The following is a 21418-nucleotide window of genomic DNA, read 5'->3' as shown; positions in this document are numbered from 1 at the left end:
AAGACCTTCCCTCCATTCCAGGCAACATCCTGGTAAATCTCCTCTACACCTTTTCCAAGCCTCCACATCTTTGCTGTAATGAGGTGACCAGAACTGGACACAATAGCTGTGGACGAACCAGGCTTTTGTATAGCTGGAGCATAACTTCACGGCTCTTCAAGTCGATCCCTCTATTAATGAGAGCTAACACATCATATGCCTTCTTAACAACTCTATCCACCTGGGTGGCAGCTTTCAGGGAAAATGTAGCTACTTCTGTCGCTATCTGAAACACTACGAATTAAAACTAATCTAACGTAGAACACAACTATTAATTTACTTTTACCCCTGAACAACAAAATGTTCTACCTTTCTTCTGATGCTGGCAATGCCAGGTACTTGATAAGGATTTAATGATGTTAAAGGTTGTACGCTTGCTCATTCAAATTTTTAAGTTTCAAGTTCTTGTTGTGTATTATGAAAATACGCTAGTCCACATTTAAGTAAGGTCAAAAGAAAAAGACATACTGGGGTAGACTGAAAGGAAGATGGCTAGTTATTCTAAATTAGTATCACCATGTTCTCATGCTGGCTGTGGAGCAGCATTTCTGATGGATTCTAGAAATAGGTTTTCAGTTTTTTGTAGTCAATGAAGCACCATACTTTACAAAAAATGTGAAAACTTTATCATGATGCCTACACCCTTAGGCCCGAAATGTCAGCTTTCCTGCTCCTGAGATGCTGCTTGGCCTGCTGTGTTCATCCAGCTCTATGCCATGTTGTCTGAAAATGTCGTGGCTTCAGATAGAGAATTGATGAAACCCCTGAACGGAAATAGTTTGCATGACTATGGAAAGAGGTGGTGAGTGGGACTGTTTGAGTTGCTCTTGCATAGAGCTGGCATGGACGAGTTGAATGGCCTCTTTCTCTGCTGTACCCAGTCTACATTTGTATGTTGTTATATGAGAAAGGTATTATGACTCCACTTGAACTGAAATTGTAAGTGAGATAGAATCTGCCTTGTCATGTAAGTAAAGGCCAGTGAAGTTCAAAACAAACCCTTAGCTTTCTTGGACTCTATACATGCATGTGCTGTTCTTTTGAGGATGCTAACCTGTTTAGTTGAAGCAATTCAGATTGTTTATCAATAATTTATAGGGCTTTGTAAGATGACAACATAAAGTGCCCATTCATGAGTTTTGTTGATCAAGTTTCCTCTTTAAAAAAAATCTGGGATGGACAGAGCTTTTATCAAATATGTGTATAGAACTTGCTATGTAATGTAATTAATATGAGCTTGATAGTATTTGATTCTGCATGAATCCTTGTCAATGTAAGAGTTGTATTTTAAAATCCTTTTATAAGTTACTCGATTGTGCTCCCTTGTGATAAGGTCGACAGTTTACATAAGAATGGGAAAAAATGTTTACAGAGAGCCATTTATTTCAATATACTGTAAAATATTGATCTTGGGTCATCTAATTTAAGATTAATTCCCCTCTCTTTAAATTGTACTTCCTGTTATTAGCCATTTAAAACCAATTATTATCCACTGATTCTTTTGACATTATTTCTTAATCAGAACACTCTATGCCTGTGGGTATTATTGTTGTACAGTGAATACTTCAAAGAGAACTTCACAAAAAAGTAAGTATATGTCTTTGGATAAGGGAGTTCAACTTGTAAGCCAAACTGCTTTGTTGAAGTATAAAGGAATTGAATTTGACACGTCCTCTGAAAAAGGTTGCAGCTATTTCAATTCACTTTTATTCGAGGTAAACCTAGAAAACGGGAGAAATGTTAGCAATGAGCACCGTCATCATTTCTCTTCATCTGTTTAGGTACTTTTGGATCACACATTCTGACATTTTCTGGCAGAACTGACACCAAATACGCCAAGCTTCTGAAGCAGTTCTCTCAGCTGCGCTCGGTCACCGTCTGCGCTCAGGTGCAGTTCGACTCGACTTACGTGGGAGTTTCCACTGTCTTCTCCTATTCGATCCCTTCATTTATCAATGAGTTCCAGCTCCGTGCTAACATCGTCCGCGGGCGGCGGATTCAGCTGGCGCTGCTCGTCCATGGTGTTCACAGTCCTTACTCACAGGCAGTGGACAATAATGGAAGGTGGCATCATCTGTGTGTGAGGTGGACCAGCCAGGGCGGGGGCTGGGCCATTGCAGCGGACGGCTCAGTTATTTCATCTGGAGAGCAGCTTCACGTTTCAGATAACATCGGAGCCGGCGGCGTTTTCATCATCGGCCAAGAGCAGGACACGTTTGGTGGGTCATTTAAGAAGGACGAATCTTTCGTGGGGAATATTACCCAGCTCCACATCTGGGATCGTGTTTTGAACGCTGACGAGATCCGATCTTTCGTGGAAGATTGTTTGGTTGTTCCGCTGGGATTATTTTTCCAATGGAACATTTCCACCTTTGAAATTGAAACGTCGGTGCAGGTCCACGAAGGATTTTCACAGTGTCAAGGTAATTTGCCCCAAAAGGCCTTTACTTGGGCGACTGCATTTAGTTTCAAGGCGGTGTTGTATGAGAGGGGTTGTTTGGTACATTCGTGTACAGTAAAAGTGGTGGAATTTGGGTTTTCTAGGGCTTAAACAGTCGTAAAGCCTTTCACTGTAGAAAGTTTTTGTGCTCCTGAGATGCTGCTTGGCCTGCTGTGTTCATCCAGCTTCACACATTATTATCTTGGATTCTCCAGCATCTGCAGTTCCCATTGTCTCTGATCACTGTAGAAGGTTGTTGGGTTCATCCCAGTGGGCAGGCTCGCTGCTCCGAGCTGGTATCTCTGAACTCTCTTATTTAATTAGCTTTCCCTCGTTTAATGAAGGAGTTTTAAAAGTGATTACAGAATTAGAAAGCATTCCTGAGGAGTTATCGAATTCGTGGGAACGGACAGACAACTGAAGCCACTATGCACTTGGAACGGAGTGGCAGATGGAGTTGAATTTGGATAAATGTGAGGTATTACATTTCGGTCATGCAAACCAGGACACGACATACACAACAAAAGGTACGGCTAATGTCAAACAGAGAGGCCCAGGGATTCAGGTACACAGTTCTTTGGAAGTTGTGTCACAGGTAGTCGGGGTGATAAGGCATTTGGCACGATTGTTTTCACTGCTGAGATCTTTGCGGATAGGAAGGAGTTGGGCTGTCATGTTGAGGTCGTACAGGACTTTGGTGCGCGCAGTTCTGGTCGCCCTGTTATGGGAAGGATATTATTAAACTGGAGAGCGTTCAGAAAAGATTTACCAGGATGTTGCTGGGAATGGCGGGTTTGAGGTGTAAAAATAGCCTGGAAACACTGGGACTTGTTTTTTAAACTGGAGCTTAGGAGGTTGAGGAATGACCTTTATAGAGGTTTATAATCAAACAACATCTGTAATTGGCCAAAGAATCTAAAGATGACCATGTAGAGGTGTATAAAAACATGAGGACCACATATGAGGTGAAAAGCAAGGGTCTTTTCCTGGGGTGAGGACGTTCAAAACGGGAAGGCGTAATTTTAAGGTGAGAGGAGAAAGATTTACAAGGGTCCTGAGGGGCAACTTTTTCACACTGTGGGTGGTTCATATGTGGAATGAACTGTCAGTGTGGACTTGTTGGACCAAAGGGTCTGTTTCCAAGCTGTATGACTGTTCAGGTACGTTATGACACACCCCAGGAGAAGGTAAGACTTGAACACAGGCCTTCCAGTCCACAGTTAGGAACACTACCGCTGCACCACAAAACCCAGTGGTGCACTTGGAATATATTCGCATTCATTGAAATTTTATTAATTAATTTGAAAAATTGCTGGATGTGAATGTGATCAGAGCTGTTAGAGATAATATAATTCACAAAGTTCTACTGAAGTGAATGCAGTAAATCTTTGAGTTTTTTTAAATGAGTTTTTTTTAGCCTTTAAAGTCAATGTGAAATTGCCAGTGTTTGAAGGCGTGCTAATAGATATTAGTTGAGGGTAAAAATGGTTTTCAAATAACGTAACGGTTTTCTACATTTTCATCATTTAAATTCTTGCAGTTGTGTTAAGCTCCGTGGAGTTATCAGTAGAACTGAAATAATGGAGAGGACTGCTCCCCAGTGGTAAGAAAAAGCATAGTCCGGCATTAAACCGAGATAACAAAGTTCAGAGCTGGATGAGCACAGCAGGCCAAGTAGCATCAAAGGAGCTGCTTGGCCCGCTGTGTTCATCCAGCTCTACACCTTGTTATCTCGGATTCTCCGGCATCTGTAGTTCCTACTATCACAGGAATTAAACTACTGCGCAGACATGTAGGTTCTATGAAAAAAATACTTTTATCTGTCAGTGCTTTCATTCCAAAGAAAGTTTGTTCTCAGGAATGGAAGAGTACATTTCACGATAAGAAAATAGTGGTTGGGGACATCGGATCGCAGATGATAATTTTGTATTTTTTCTTGTTCATGTCTTTTGCGCAAATACTGAAAAGCAGAAAGCCAAAATGATTCCAGCGAGAGATGAGGGAGGGATCTGAGACCTCATGCCTTCCCATTGTTTTCTACTTAGACACAATGGAATCCGTTGTGAGCGGGATCTCTCTAGAACAGACATGTACAGAGTATAGTCAGAAAACTTTGTGAGCAAGTGAGCAGTACTTTTGTTCCATCGTTTATCTCCACGTAAGTGGCAATTGCTGTGTCTTTTGATGATGCAAGGATTTGTGACAGTGACTTAATGTGGCTGAATTTTTTTTATCCCCAATGTAGGTGATGGATTCCAAGTCACTGAACCATTTGACATTTTGTGGGTGGATGGAACTTTGCCTCATTTTCACAACATCTCGTCAGATGTCAGTCACCCAGTTAATAAAGGAGAATGTGTAGCCTTTGAGCCATTAACTGGAGCTTGGAAATCAGAAGTCTGCTCAAAACAGAAAGAAGCACTCTGTCGATATGACAAAGGTAAATTTATATTTTTAATATTAAACTTTAAATGCACATTGCTGTGAGTGATCCTCACCAAAAAAGTATATTCATTTGCTTGTTTCTTTATGTATGATTGCCTTGCTTATTTTTGGCTGGGTGAGTGGCAAGATGAGACATTGTATAGATTATGTGTCACTTGATTTGGTCAACAGGAGATTCAGTGGGTTGTATAAAATTAAAAGCAGATATGAAAAAATACAAAACAGTTTCATGTTTATTTCTACTGAATGGTAATAAAGCACACAATAGTTATGAATAGAAGCCAGTCAAAATCTGTGACAGTCTGCTCTTTTCTTTTGTAACCACATGCTGGCACCATTCTCTTCGCTTGCTGTGTTCATTGTGTTACCACCCTGGGTTTTCCCTTCTTTCTGTTTCCATCACACCAGAGTTTCCCTAGGCAGTCATTTCCCCTTTTTCTGCAGTCGCAAATGCTGAAATGATTACATGTGGTACAAACAGGACTCAACTGGAGCCTGTGAGACTAGGGAAAGAGACCAGCTAGAATAAGAATGAGCCATGGTCCGGTCAGCAGACAGTGCTGTTTTATAAATATTCGACAGCGTACATTGAAATAAACTTTTGCTGCACTTGAGAGAAAACTCTTGAGCAAAAGCTGACCTCCATTGAAGAGTTGGAGTGCTACAGTGGGCCTCAGCATTTTTCAGTTCAGAAAGTAAAATTGCCCAGAGCTCCTGTCCCTGATTTGTGTGTCCTGCTGCACGTGTGTAACATTAAACCTTGGTTGAGCAGTGTTGTTTTAGATTTAAGTACTCCTCTGGAATCAAATAATAAATTCCTGTCCATTTTTAAGACTCACATTTCAAGAATGGCCACCTAGGCAAATATCAGAAGTTGTGGTTGGTTGGTTTGCCAAGCTGGTTCGTTGTTCTGTAGACGTTTCATTAACCTGCTGGCTAACATCATCAGTGCAACCTCTGATGAAGAGTTGTTGTGTTTTCCTGCCTGGTATTTGAACTCTGCAGTCCTTTGAGCTGGATTACCTCACTTCGGGTTTTCTTTCACAGTGGAGTGGATATGGGGTCGAGCTCTATGTGTTTGTTGATGGCTTTCTTCGTACAGTACCAGACTTCTAGGCACTCCTGTGCTTGTGTCTGCTTTGCTTGTCCTGGTGTTATCCCAGTCGAATTTGTGGTTTTCGTTATCCTTGTGGATAGAGTTGTGTGAGTATTGGGCGTGTCTATTTTGCAGCCAGTTGATGTTCGTGGAAAACACGTCAGTGGTTCATCGGAGGCTGCACTGATGATATTACCCGGCAGGGTAATGAAATGTCTGCGGAAAAAGAACGAACCAGCTCGGTGAACCAACCAACTACAACATCCACAACCCGAGCTACAAATCTACTCTAACACCTTAAAATATCAGAAGGCCCCTCGCGCCAGGGCCTGTGCTGAAGCAAATAAGGATAGAACATGCATCAGGATCCAGTGTTTGCCTTTTGTGTAGAAACAACTAATTTAGTAGCTGATCTGATATTTTACTAGTTTCCAACATCGTAATATACATTATATAATTTCGAATATTTCAAGGGTTGCTTCTCCAATTTTGAGCTGTGTGGTGAGAAACTTGCTTCTTTCACAAGATTGCGATTACTCCAAATTATTGAATCATGTTCCTGATGGACTGTACATTTTATAGTGAAGAATAAAAACATTCATCCACATTGTCAGCTTTTAGCCACTACATTTTGCCCATGTGCGGTGGCTTTCCGGTTTCTCTGTATTTGGGACATCAGTTGAAGCTTCAGAAGGAGATTTGTAATTCTGATAGACTGAACTGCGTAAATTGATTTCTGTTCCTATTCTAGACTTGTAGCATTCCAGAATGAAGTCTTGGAGGAAACTTTCTGGCTTGCATTTATCACTTGGTTTGGACAAAGACAATTTACTGACACAACAACAAGTTATTGAGAACTGTCTTGGAGATTAACTTCTATAGTGCTAGATGATTCTTCTGTGGACATGTGCTTTTGATGTTCCTGTTGAGGAGCATTTAGCTTGGAAACCATTCAGGAAAATCTATGATAATGAAACTTTCATAGCTTCTCGTCAATTGATCATAACACTGCAAAGGAGTGTCATGACTGAGTTGTTTTTTGACAAAGTGGGGATAGAAGCAGAAAATCTTGTAGTAGTTTGAGGAATGAGAAAGATAAAATAGTTGCAATATCAGGGTTTCTTAGCCAAATAGACTGACTTACTGGGAGTTGTGGAAACGAACTGCTATAGAGCCAGCAATTTTATGTTAGAAAAGGCAGGAGCTGAAGTCTGACAATATCACAAAACAAACTTTTGTGGACAGGAATTTAATTCATTCTTGGATTATTTTCACTATATTTCAAACATACTAAAGTTGCTGTTACATTAAAGGAAAGTTATATTTACAGTGCCGAAACTTCAACAATCTAATTGTTTGTTTCGATCATCATCTTGATGCTAACTGCCTCATAATCTGGACCATTTTGTCCACTTACCATTATTCTGGAACAAGAGATGGCTGGCACTGTCTCTATCAAGTTCCAGAAACATTCAAGAAAACCTTGGAATGTTCAGGTGGATTTCTATTTGTTTTTTTTTTCCTAATTACCAGTATACTATCACAGCTTGTAAAAATATTCCAGTATTTCTGTTGTCCTTTCAGATATATATGAACAAATGCAAGACTTGTCTTCTCTGCCACCCTCTCCATTTTTCCTACAAGTTAAGGCAAATTCCATTGGTATTTCAGTAAGTATTTGTTTGGAGTCATTTTCTCAAAATGTCCATTTGTTGGAGAAGAGAGTAGTGTTTGACCCAGTGAGGATATATGGAGTAGTGCCTCTTCTCTTCCACGACTGTTTCGTTATATCAGAGATTTGAATCTTTTTGAATTACATTTACAGATTCAATGAATACATTTGGTTCAGTGCTTAAACGACAAACCAGATGAGTTTTCTTGAGTTAACATGCAAGGGATTAGTACAATAAAACACATCCAAGTAAACAGTTTAACCCAAGCCTGCGAAATCACTAAGTACAGAGGAGGGAATGTTAGTTTTAGCCAAGTTAAAGTTCATTCACTAAGAGTTCACTGGGTGTGATCTGGCTGAAGCTATCCAAAAGTGTTGATCCTCAGCTGACATTTTAAGGTTGCAGTTGATGTTCTCTCTGCTTTCTAGAAATGCTGCTGTGGAAACTAAAATCTTCCAATAAAAGTTCTTAGTCTGCTACCAGGATGCAGGCACCAATCAAATCGAGCAGACACTGTGAGATCTTGTATGGAGATGGGGAATGAGCAGCTTTCCCATCCTGCTAATTGCTCATTTTTCCAGTTCAAATCCACCCACAAAACTAGTTTGGTTACATAAATTCTCTTGAACTGCTCTCAGCAGTTCAAGATCCATTGTATATTCCAAAAGGTAGTTTTGATTAGCACCAGTCTGCACAGTCATCTTAAGAAACATAAAGGTATTTTGTCCAAGCGGTTAACTTCTGCAAAGTTTGTTATTTCATGATTGCATACCATGAATCTCCATTTTCGATTACATAGAAAGAAAGTTAGGTATATGCCTCCAGGTACTTACTGTCTCTGGTTAAAATCTTCACAGGCTCTATATCTGTATCCCAATGAAGTACTAAGTGGATGAAATAGCTATGTAAATTAGTAGCATTTTTTCTCAAATTTCGTCACTGCCCTTGTTTTGGTTAAAAAGAAGAACTTTTTAAAGTGTCCAATGTCAGCTTCCAGACTTAAAATTGTGTATTTGACATCATCACGGTTGCATCAAAATAGACTGTTTCTAAATAAAAGTTAATATTTATGGGAGCTAGTTGTCATGCTTTCAAATTGATTCATTATATTGAATTGAGTCTAGTCTCTGATATTAAATCTCCATGGGTGCTCTGTCATTTATTGAATTTCTAATAATTGCCAAACCAAAGTTTTTGTGGCAAAATGGTTTTGAAATGGAAAAGTTCTTACCGGCATACAGAACTGAAACAGTTTTACAATCTGATCATTTAAAAGAATGTGCCAGGGATTGCTCTGATAGTAGGCTATTAGTGGTGAGCATAAGAGATTCTAAACCGTATCAATCTTGCATGTTAATCTGCCAGAATCTAAACACGCTAAAGAAATATTCATGTAGGGTTATCTTTATCTTCTTGCTTACTAAATAGAATTGTGCATTTTTTTCTCAGAATTATATAGTCCTTCTGTACATTTCCTCGCTTTTATGTTCTCCACTCTCACTGTAGGATAAGCATTAGTCAGGTATTGTAAGAGTTCAAGATGTTTTGCATAAGAGTTTGTTCATTTACATATGTATGTATAATCAGTTATTTTTTCATGTTGTGGTAGTGTATTTGCAAATATTTCTGTTTGTTGGTTGCTTTAGATTGCAGATTATTTGCTGCTGAACCAAAGCGAATACCCAGAAAACGTGTCTGTTGCAAACTACATCACTGGCTTGTTGTTTGAAGCTGCAGATCAAAGTCATGCTAAACTCACCTCTGCTGACTTGCTAGCACTGACGAGATTTCTTGGAAGTGTTGCCGAACTGGATTTTGAAAATGAAGCAAATAATTCTGAAACGGTTTTGAGCTTGGCAACTAACTACGTTAAATTGGCGAGCAAAATCATAGATGTCAAGTATTCCCTGGAATGGCTTGTAATATCTGAGGTGAAAGTGTGTTTCTTTTTCAAGTGTAATTATACTATAAAACAAAATTAAACATTGAAATATTTAATTTTGGTCATCAAAACCTTTAATATGAAGCTTCTGTGAAGCTGTCTTCCTTTCTGTGAGTGAACGGATTGGACCGCAGATATATTCCTCAACATTATTAGAGAATTATTGTAGCCTTAGGTAATAAATGTTTGTATTGCTGGTGGTTGCTTACATTTTCTGTAAATTTCTCGTTATCCTTAACATACATACCCAACATTGTTTTGAACTTTTAAAAATATTGCGAAAACTTCAAAGCTAACTTTTTAGTGTTTGCAATTGAAAATGAAGGTATTGATAGACATTTACTGTTTGAATGATGTTTAATGTTTATTACCATGTACTTTGAAGTTAGGAAGAGGAATATTATTGACATGTGATGACATCTGTACTCATTTGCTCCACTGTTTACATCAAACAGCTTTACAAAATTGAAAACGATTATTTTCAGCTCTGAGCATTGCACTCCCTTAATGATAGTTTAATTCTGACAAAATTTATAAATTACAAGTGACGAAAGTGGGAAGAAGGTGAGATCCTAAATGAATACTTGGCATCACTGCTCACCCGAGAGAAGGATATGGAGGATAGTGAGATTTGGGTGGAGCATGCTAATAGGCTAGGGCATTTTGAGATCAAGAAAGAAGTGGTGTTAGGTCTCTTGAAGAGTGTTAAGGTGGTAAGCTCCCAGCGCCTGATGCTATCTAACCCAGATTATTTGAAAAAGGCAAGACAGGAGATTGTTGGGGCCTTGACCAAGACCTTTGTATCCTTGCTAGCCACCAGAGAGGTCCCTGAGGACTGGCGAGTAGCTGATATTGATCCTCTGTTCAAGAAGGAAATACTGACAATCCAGGAATCGACAGACCAGTGAGTCTTGCATTGGTAGTTGGGAAGCTATTGAAGAGAAGTTTTAGGGATAGGATTTACACACATTTGGAAACGCATGGCCTGATTAGCGACAGTCAGCATGGCTTTACGCAGCGCATGTCATGTATTACTAACTTGAATGAGTTTTTTTGAGGAGATGATGAAGGTGATCAATGAGGGTAGGGCAATGGATGTTGTTTGCATGGATTTTAGTAAGGCTTTTGTCAAGGTCCCTCAGAGTAGGCTCATCCAGGAGATTGAGATGCATGAGATCAACAGTGACTTGGCCACATGGATTCAGAATCGGCTTGCCCAAAGAAGTCCCAGGGTAGAGGTGGAAGTGTATTTTTCAGGCTGGAGGACCGTGACTAGTGGTGTTCTGCAGAGATCTATTCTGGGACCTCTGCTGTTTGAGATATATATGAATGACTTAGATGAAAATATAGATGCATGTGTTAGTAAGTTTGCAGGCAATACAAAGATCGGTGGAATTGTGGATAGTGTAGAAGGTTGTGAAAAGATACAGCAGGACATCAATCAATTGCAGATAAGGGTGGAGAAATGGCTGATGGAGTTTAATCTGGATGAGTGTGAGCCGATGCATTTTGGGAGGTTAAATGTTAAGGAAAAGTATATAGTTAATGGAAGAACTCTGAACAGTATTGATGTCCAGAAGCATCTTTGGATTCAAGTCCATAGCTCCCTGCAAGTAGCCACACAAGTAATAATGTGGAGCTGGATGAACACAGTAGGCCAAGCAGCATCTCAGGAGCACAAAAGCTGACGTTTCAGACCTAGACCCTTCATCAGAGAGGGGGATGGGGAGAGGGTTCTGGAATAAATAGGGAGAGAGGGGGAGGCGGACCGAAGATGGAGAGAAAAGAAGGTAGGTGGAGAGGCGGAAAAACTGGACGTCGAGCAGTTTTTCCGCCTCTCCACTTATCTCCTTTTCTCTCCATCTTCGGTCCGCCTCCCCCTCTCTCCCTATTTATTCCAGAACCCTCTCCCCATCCCCCTTTTCTGATGAAGGGTCTAGGCCTGAAACGTCAGCTTTTGTGCTCCCTGAGATGCTGCTTGGCCTGCTGTGTCCATCCAGCTTCACACTTTATTATCCTGGATTTTCCAGCATCTGCAGTTCCCATTATCTTAGCCACACGAGTATATTGGGTGGTAATGTAGGCTTTTGGCATGCTTGCCTTCATTGGTTGAGGAATTGCGTACAAGAGTCAGGATACCATGTTGCAGATTTATATGACTCTGGTTAGGTCACACTTTGGAGTATTATGTTCAATTCTGATCACCACATTAGAAGAAGGATGTGGAGAATTTGGAAGAGGTTTACCAGGCTGTTGCCTGTATTAGACAGTGTGAGCTATAAGGAGAGGCTAGAAAAACTCAGGTTGTTTTCTCTTGAGCGGTGCAGGCTGAGGGAACACTTGACAGAAATCTATAAAATTATGAAATGCATCGATAGTGTTGATGTTCAAAATATTTTTCCCAGAATCGAAATGTTTAAAACATGGGGGCATGCACTCAAGGTGAAACAGGGAAATTTCAAAGGAGATGTGAGGGGCAAGTTTTTTTTACATAGAGAGTGGTAGGAGTCTGGAAAGCGCTCCTAAGGTGATGGTGGAGAGAGATATGATGGCGCATTTAAGAGACTTTTAGGCAAGCACGTGAATCTGCAAGGAATGAAGGGATATGGACCAAGGGCAGGCAGAAGGGATTTGTTTCATTTGGCATCATGTTTGCCCAAACATCGTGGGCTGAAGGACCTGTTCCTGTGCTGTATAGTTCCATGTTCTAAGGGGTGTGCCACAGCCCACACACTTCCTGTGGCTGAACCTAGTTCACTATTGTGCTTTAGGAAAGGAGCTCTGCCATCCTCATCTGGACTGGCCTACAAGTGACTGCAAACCCACAGAAACGTAACTGAGTCTTACCTGCCCTGAGAAATGGCCAAGCAAGCCTCTCAGTTAGTTAATTGTGACAGAGTCTCAGAGAAGAAATGAAACTTGACAAACCACCTGTCGTCAAGCAAACCATGAGAAATGATAACGACAAACCCAGCCAAGTTTACTGTGCAGAGTTCCCCTTGCTAACACCTGCGGGCTTGTGACAATATTTCAGAGAGCTTCCCCCTCCATCCCCCACTAGTCACATAACAGACTGACGCATTCATTCTCATGATATCATAACTTAGAGGTATCATGACCATCACTAGGTATATCATGTCCCAGTCATGAGACAGACCCATGAGAGGTGGCAGCGCAGTGTTTGGGACAGAGTTTGAACCCTCAACGTTGACTCCAGATGCCATGAGGTCTCATGGCATCAGGTCAAGCATGAGCAGGAATCTTTCTGCTGATCCTCATTCAGCACTGAGGGCAGCAAAGATACACAATATATTCTGGGTGGGGGACTTCAGTGTCCATCACAGAGAGTGGCTCAGCAGCACGACAGATTGAGCTGGTCAGAGCCCAGAAGGTCGTAGCTACGAGACTGGGTCTGTGAGGGAACCAGCAAGAAGGAAAAATATATTTGATCTCAACCTCACCAATCTGCTGGCCGCAGACTCGTTGTTCATGACTATTTGTAAGCGTGTACCACCATACTGCCCTTGTGGAGAGAATCCTGTCCTCTCCTTGAGGATACACTCCATTGTATTGTGTGGTAAACCACTATGCTAAATGACATAATCTTCGAACAGATCTAGAAACTCCAGACTGCTCAACCTTGCTTCGGGCCATCAATAGCCACAGAATTGTATTCATTTGCAATCTAATTTAATGGTCCACCACGTACCCCACACTACTATTACCATGAAGCCAGGGGAATCAACCCTGGTTCAATGAAGAGGTCAGGAAGGCATACTGGAGTAGCACCAGGCATACCTGAAAATGAGGTGTCAACGTGGTGAAGCTAAACGACTACATGCCAAACAGCATAAGCGGCGACTGGTACAGAAGGTATGGAAATCAACTCAAAAACTCTCTTGGTACTCATAACTGGGAGTTAACTTAGTCAATCACCTAACATGGGATAAAACCTAATAAAAACCAAAAGAACTGCTGATGCTGTAAATCAAGAACAAAAACAAAGTTGTTGGAAAAGCTCCGCAGGTCTGGCAGCATCTGTGAAGGAGAAAACAGAGTTAACGTTTCAGGTCCGGTGACCCTTCCTCAGTTCTGGACCCGAAACGTTAAGTCTGTTTTTTCTCCTTCACAGACTCTGCCAGACACTGATGGGATGAAACATAATTCTCTGAGTAACATCATGAAGTTCAACCAAAATGCCCCACGTGATGTTTGCATCTCAACAGTCAAAACCTTGACACTGGCTGCAATGTGCTTGAATAATTTTGGTACTAGTTGAGGAACAATTTTTAAATTCAAGCATGAAGTTTACCATCACTAAAAATAGCCAAAATCGTTTTTAAAGCTGTTCTGAGATGTCTACAATGAACTTGACTCATAAACTTTTGAAGCCTTGCCTCAGTAATTGGTTGCTTGACAACTAAATATTTTGGGGGATTTGAGAAACCAACTTCATAAGTTAATCTACTGAAGAAAAAATGCTTACATTATGACCTTTATGTTTGTAGGTGATCCCTGGACCCTATGTTATAATTCACAGCGTCGATATACTTGCTGAGAAGCTGTCTGATATTTTATTTACTATTGGACCAAGTATTGTACTGTCAACAGAAAATATAGGTAAGCTCTGTCTTTTAGTGTGATTGTTGAAGTGTTTACTGTCAGGAAGTACAACCAGACTCTGATATCTAGCCACAAAATCTGAAATTACTAGAAAAGCTTAGCAATCCTGGCAGCATCTGTGGAGAGAAATCAGAATTAATGTGTTAGGTCCATTCTGAGGAAGGGTCACTGGACCTAGAACGTTAGGTCTGATTTCTGTCCAGAGATGCTGCTCAACCTGTTGAGCTTTTCCAGCAATTTCTGTTTCTATTTCTGATTTCCAGCATCCACAGTTCTTTCGGTTTTGGTCTAATATCTTGCTGCTGATATCCAGCGCCCTAATTTCTGCCAAGGAAACTTAATCAGGAGCTGTGTTTAAGGTGCTTCTGATGTTGGGGATTCCTCTCCTGATTGCTTAGGGTCCAGTTTTTCAAATTGTCATTAACAGGTAGATTTATTTCCTGGTGATGTGCGATTTTCTTCTGGCAAAATTCACATTTTTAAAATGTAACAGTGGAAAATGTTTTCCCCAATAGTTTACTGTTGCCCATTTCATTCAAATTGTCAATCTTGAAGTTGGGTTTGGTCAGTGCATTGCCTTCACCTGGAAGATAAAGCAGAGATTGAAGAATGACATAATTTATATATCCTTGACAAAAGCCAGATTTAGTTACCAGAGGCGGGATAACTGCTTTGTTCACTATATTTTGTAGTCTGGTAGACTGTGAAAGGAGTGCTATATATTTATCAACTATTAAAATATAATTCTGCAATAGTACAATGAATTTGGCCAGTAGGAAACAAAGTCTTGTAACAGAAATATGCCAATGACAGATTTGTGCTGATTGACCTGATGTTCTGTGGGCTGGCAGAAGAGGAGCAATAATTAATCTCAGTTTGCTATGTTCTTGTGGTGAGGGAGGAATCAGACAGGAAAGGGTTACACAGATTGAGCAGAATAATAGAGACATGAGATAGATTCCTACTCCTTATGACAACAGGTGAGGGTGGACTTGGACAGGAATGGATCCAAGGCAGAATGGACTTGGCTTTGATGCACCCTGTCATAAAACAGATGAAATTCAGTGCTATGGCTCACATGTAAATAATGACTGACTGGGTGAAGTGCAGGAGGGTGCTCAACAACTGTGGGATCCAAAAATTAGGAAAGCATCCATTACTTTGAAACAGTAGGAAGGGGAGGGGGGGAGCAGAAACAAAAGCAGCGTTTTCATCAACTTGTTCTTATGTAATCTTGCAGATATGCAGCTCAAAGTAAGCCAGCTATCCGATGTGGGAAAAGACCTTGTTTACAAACCAAAATGCCTCTCTGCTCGGAATCGAGCGGATGAAATTCAAGTTCCTGATGCAGAGATATCCCAGCTTCTCACTTCCGGTAAGCGATGTCTAACTATTCGTGACTTCTGTTGGGCTTTTAATCATTGAAATTTGCTGAAAAGCAACCTTCATATTTATGCGATTTATTTATTTACTGGGGTCCAGGTAAGCTAAACAGAAAAAGAATTGCAAAGCATATTTCTTAATGTTGTCTTGGCTGAATGTTAAGAGTAGGAAATTCTTTTTCTTATGGGAGCCATGAATTATGTTTAAAAAGTAACACATTGCCTGTGCAATGGCTTGTGTAGAAAACTGTACATATGGCAGCGTTTTGAATTGGGTCCCAATCTACATGGAGTTAGTTGATGTGAGCTGGGAGACAGACGTAATTGCTACAGTTAGCATCAGTGCCACTGGGTCAGGTAGGGAGATTGCAGCCGTCCTTCCCCATTTGATCATTATCAGCTCTGGACTTTCCAAGGGGTGGCAATCAGATTGCCTCTCAACTCATATTCCGCTTGGGAACCCTGCAGCCCAATGGTATCAATGTGGACTTCACAAGCTTCAAAATCTCCCCTTCCCCCACTGCATCCCAAAACCAGCCCAGTTTGTCCCCTCCCCCCACTGCATCCCAAAACCAGCCCAGCTCATCCCCGCCTCCCTAACCTGTTCTTCCTCTCACCTATCCCCTCTCCCCTCCTCCCACCTCAAGCCGCACCTCCATTCCCTACCTACTAACCTCATCCCGCTCCCTTGACCTGTCCATCCTCCCCGGACTGACCTATCCCCTCTCCCCCTCCCCACCTATAATCTCCTCTCCACCTATCTTCTCTATCCATCTTCAGTCCTCCTCCCCTTCTCTCCCTATTTATTCCAGAACCCTCACCCCATCCCCCTTTCTGATGAAGGGTCTAGGCCCAAAACGTCAGCTTTTGTGCTCCTGAGATGCTGCTTGGCCTGCTGTGTTCATCCAGCTTCACACCTTGTTATCTTAGATTGCCTCTCACTCCTTTTTTCTAACAAAACATGGGGTCTCCACTGCTATGAACCCAACATTCCTTTTTCTCCCGGACTCAACACGCATATTCCCTGTGCGCTGAAGACCACTCCCTCTCCTGCTCCTGACCCAGCACACCCTTCCCTATCCCCAGACCTGACAGCTCCTCCCCCGCCTGAACCTGACCTCTCCCGCCCCTTAACTGGACCCTGTGCCACCATTTCTGCTCCACCTTTTGACACCCCCCTTCCCCCAACCATTCACACACAGGATTGACACCCCCATCAGACCCCATATCTCCCACCCAGCCCAACGTACCCTAACACTCCACAACTTATCTGGACCCCACTAAGTAAATAATTCAAATAAATATGAAGTTTTCTTCTCAGCTAATTTTCAAAGATGAGGAAAAGAAATTCTAAACCAACCCCTTTGTTTAGTTTTAGTGAGGACTATTAAGTGTCCGCACACAGAGAGTAAAGCACAGTTTTACAGGTGCTATCCCTTTAAACAAAAGAAATTTACATGATTAATATGGAGCTCAAGGAATGTGGTTATACATGACACTACCTAGCCACAGAACTCTCCTCTAAGTACAGTTTTCTTAAATGTATTATCTTGAGTTGTTGGGACAGTTACATGGTTTTTGTCCACGTTGTGACTATCCAGAATTTGTTTTGCGTCTGTAATGTATTTGCAGAAATATTAAGTGTTTATTTCTTTAGGGTACAGTGAATTGATATTTATAAATGCTTACTACCGGAGTGTGGAGTATCATTTGACATCTCAGAATCCTGACTCTTTATTACTGGCTGGGAGATCAGACAAACGGTAAGAATAAGAATCAATGACAAGAAATTTTGACTACGAATGATAGATGGTTCTTGGATGGATAATATTTCAATTTTGAATTAAGAGCTTTATAAATAGAGAACAAATAGGTGGAGCAGATTTTATCTGAAAGAAAAATAGATAGTTCAAAGCAGCAGGTGATCAGCCTTTTCAGTACTTGCAGCTATTTCTGATTATATTTCACATTTTATTCAGCAAAGCCTACAAGAATTGAATAATATATGCAAGATAGTTGACTTTCTAGGATGAAAAAAATTCATTGCTGAACCAAGAAAGCAGCAGTTTAGAGAATATATTATATTGAATCACATTTACTATTTAATGGATCAGAAACCTTGTGTTAAAAAATGGAAACTAATTTGAAATATGGAATTTTGAAATAATTGCTCAGAATTATTTCTTAGTCAAATTTGATTCTATCATGTAATGTTCATTGCAATTAAATCAACTGTCACAAGATATTCCACAACTTTATGCCTGCTAATCAATTCCAGTATCTCACATAGAGTTAAAGTGAGACCAATAGGTCTTTGTTTCATTCTTTTGTACATGATATCATACCACTCTGCACAAGAATTCACTTTTTAATTAAGTATTAACTTATTATAATGTTGGTCAGTGCAGTGCTTGTTTTCTGATATGGAGCAAAGTAGCAACAGTGCAAGTTTGATTTGTAACGCTGTACATGGCATGGAGTTTTTGATAGAGTATTTGTTCTGAACTCTGTTCTGCTCTGCGTGTTCTTGATTCTGCTATCGGGGCTGCGTTTCTGATGTTTGGTTCTGTGGTGACGCAGGCCCCATTGTGTTGATTGTGAATGAGTTGGTCACACCGTAGACTCAGACTACCCGGGCAAGAAGGGAATAGTTGACTACTAGGCAGAGCAGGAGGGCTAAGCAGGCAGTTCAAGAATCTCCTGTGGCTATTCCACTGCAAAACAAAGATACCATTTTGGACACTGTTGAGCAGAATGGCCCTTCAGGGGATAACGCCAGCAGCCAAATTCATGGTGTCGTGGGTGGCTCTGCTGCAGATGGAGAGAAAAATAGGCATAGAAATGCAATTGTCATAGTGGATTCATTCATAAGGGGAATAGACAGGCATTTCTAAGGCCTCCAACCAGAGTCCAGGATGGTGTGTTGTCTCTCTGGTGCTAGGGTCCTGCATGTCTTGGAGCGATTGCAAGACGTTCTGGAGGGGGAGGGTGAACAACCAATGGTTATGGTGCACATCGGTACTAATGACATAGATAAAGAAACAGATGAGGTACTAAAAGTAGAATGTAGAGAATTAGGAAGAAAGTTGAAATGTAGGACCTACCTCAGGATTACTGCCAAAACCATAAACTTGTCAGAGTAGAAACAGCAGGATATATAGGATGAACATGCAGCTGAAAAGATGGTGCGTGGGGGTGGGTTTCAGATGAATGGGGCATTGGACCAGTTCTGGGGGAGGTGGGACCTGTACAAACTGGACATGTTGTACCCGGGCAGGACCGGGACCAGGTCCTTGGGGAGTAACTTGGTAGAGTGGTTAGGGAGGCTTTAAACGAGTGTGGCAGGGAGATGGGACTCAGAAGAGTAGGTCAGTCGATGCAGAAATTGACAGAGAGGTAGAAACATTACGAAGGCAAACATTACTAAGAACAAGAACAGGTAGGGAAACGTTGCTGAAAAGAGCAGGGGTGGTGGTCTGAAATGCATGTGTTTCAGTGTGAGAAGCATAATAGGCAAGACAGATGAACTTAGAGCTTTGATTAATACTTTGAACTATGACATTATTGCGATTACAGGGACTTGGCTGAAAGAGGGATAGGACTGGCAGTTGTATGTTCCAAGTTTTAAATGCTTCAGGTGGGATAGAAAGGGAGGTAAAAGGGGTGGGGGAGTATCTCACAGCTGTACTGAGGGAAGACACATTAGACGACTTGCAGGAAGGCAGTATGAGTAGAGCTCAGGAATGGGAAAGGTGAAATCACAATGCTGGGGGTATTCAATAGGCCTCCCAACAGCCAGCGGGAGATAGAGGAGAGAATATGTCGACAGATTTTTGGATTTTTGCATGGGATAAAATTTCTAAGGACCATTCAGGAGGGTTTCTTGACTCAGTATGTAAACAGTTCAAACAGGGAAGGGGTTATACTAAACTTGGGTTTGGGAAATGAGCCTGGTCAGGTAAATGAAATTTCAGTGGGGGAGCATTTCGGCAGTTGTGACCATAATACAGTGAGTTTTAAGATACTGATGGATAGGGGTAACAGCAGTCGTCGGGTGAAAGTGTCAAATTTGAGGGAAGGAGAACTCCAACATTATTAGGCAGGAACTGGAGAATTTTTATTGGAGGTGGCTGTTTGAGTAAATCCACATCACCATATGGGAGCATTTCAAATTGCAGTTGATACGAGTTTAGTGAGAAGGAAGATGGGTCTGGCAAGTTACATGAATCTTGGATGATCAGGGATGTGAGATAACAAGGTGTAGAGCTGGATGAACACAGCAGGCCAAGCAGCATCAGAGGAGCAGGAAGGCTGACGTTTCTGGCCTGGACCCTTCTTCAGAAATGGGGGAGGGGAAGAGGGTTCTGAAATAAATAGGGAGAGAGGAGGAGGCAGATAGAAAATCAATAGAGGAGAAGAGAGATGGAGAGGAGACAGACAGGTCAAAGAGACAGGGATGGAGCTGGTAAAGGTGATTGTAGGTGGGGGGAGGTAGGGAGGAGATATGTCTGTCCAGAGAGGATGGACATGTCGAGGGGGCGGGATGAGGTTAGTCGGTAGGAAATGGGGGTGGGGATTGAGGTGGGAGAAGGGGATAGGTGGGAGGAAGAACAGGTTAGGGAGGCGGGGACGAGCTGGGCTGGTTTTGGGATGCAGTGGGGGAATGGGAGATATTGAAGCTTGTGAAGTCCACATTGATACCATTGGGCTGCAGGGTTCCCAAGCGGAATATGAGTTGCTGTTCCTGCAACCTTCGGGTGGCATCATTGTGGCACTGCAGGAGGCCCATGATGGACATGTCGTCTGAGGAATGGAGCAGGAGTTAAAATGGTCCAAGACTGGGAGGTGCAGTTGTTTATCATGAACCGAGCAGAGGTGTTGTGCAAAGCGGTCCCCAGGCCTCCACTTGGTTTCCCTGATGTAGAGGAGGCCACAACAGGAACAGTGGATACAGTATACCATATTGGCAGATGTGTAGGTGAACATCTGCTTGATGTGGAAAGTTTTCTTGGGGCCTGGGATGGGGGTGAGAGGGGAGGTGTAGGGGCAGGTGTAGCACTTTTGCACCACATCTGCTCCCAGGATGAGGCATTCCACACCTGTACATCTCAGACGTCCTTGTTTTTCAAGGACTGCAACTACTCCCCCCCCCCCCCCCCCCCCCCCACCCCCCAACCAGGTGTTGGTCGAGAACACTCTCAACTGTGTCTCCCGCATTTTCCCGCAACTCATCCCTCACACCCCCTCCCCGCAATTACAACCAAAACAGAATACCCCTCGTCCTCAGGTACAACCCCACTGCTTTCTGGAGGGACCACTCTCTCTGTGACTTCCTTGTCCACTCCACACTCCCTTCCAGCCCGACCACACCTGGCACTTTTCCCTGCAATGGCAGGAAGTGCTACACCTGCCTCTACACCTCCTCCCTCACCTCCATCCCAGGTCCCAAGAAAACTTTCCACATCGAGCAGATGTTCACCTGCACATCTGCTAATGTGGTATCCTGCATCCGCTGTTCCTGATGTGGCCGCCTCTACATTAGGGAAACCAAGCGGATGCTCGGGGACCGCTTTGCAGAACACCTACGCTCCGTTCGAACTAAACAACTGCACCTCCCAGTCACGAACCATTTCAACTCCCCCTCCCATTCCTCAGATGACATGTACACCCTGGGCCTGCAGTGCCACAATGATGCCACCCGATGGTTGCAGGAACAGCAACTCTTAGGCCGCTTGGGAACCCTGCAGCCCAATGGTATCAATGTGGACTTCACAAGCT

The 21418-nt window shown here is 42.1% G+C and overlaps 1 protein-coding gene across 10 annotated transcripts in view; it reads left to right on the top strand.

Moving 5' to 3' along the window:
* LOC125456086 (adhesion G-protein coupled receptor D2) overlaps window positions 1-21418 on the top strand; it is a 265020-nt gene that overhangs the window by 9743 nt on the left and 233859 nt on the right. For all 10 annotated transcript variants that reach the window (XM_048538779.2, XM_048538785.2, XM_048538786.2 and 7 more), the window contains 7 exons: window positions 1821-2462; window positions 4725-4919; window positions 7605-7690; window positions 9340-9624; window positions 14144-14255; window positions 15499-15633; window positions 17298-17403. In XM_048538779.2, the coding sequence (XP_048394736.1) occupies window positions 1821-2462; window positions 4725-4919; window positions 7605-7690; window positions 9340-9624; window positions 14144-14255; window positions 15499-15633; window positions 17298-17403 (1561 nt within the window). The remainder of the gene's footprint in view (window positions 1-1820; window positions 2463-4724; window positions 4920-7604; window positions 7691-9339; window positions 9625-14143; window positions 14256-15498; window positions 15634-17297; window positions 17404-21418) is intronic.

Source organism: Stegostoma tigrinum, chromosome 8 (genome assembly GCF_030684315.1).
Source record: "Stegostoma tigrinum isolate sSteTig4 chromosome 8, sSteTig4.hap1, whole genome shotgun sequence".
Classification (NCBI taxonomy): Eukaryota; Metazoa; Chordata; class Chondrichthyes; order Orectolobiformes; family Stegostomatidae; genus Stegostoma; species Stegostoma tigrinum.
Note: the sequence above shows the minus strand (reverse complement) of the source record. Positions and strands in the feature narration are given on the sequence as shown.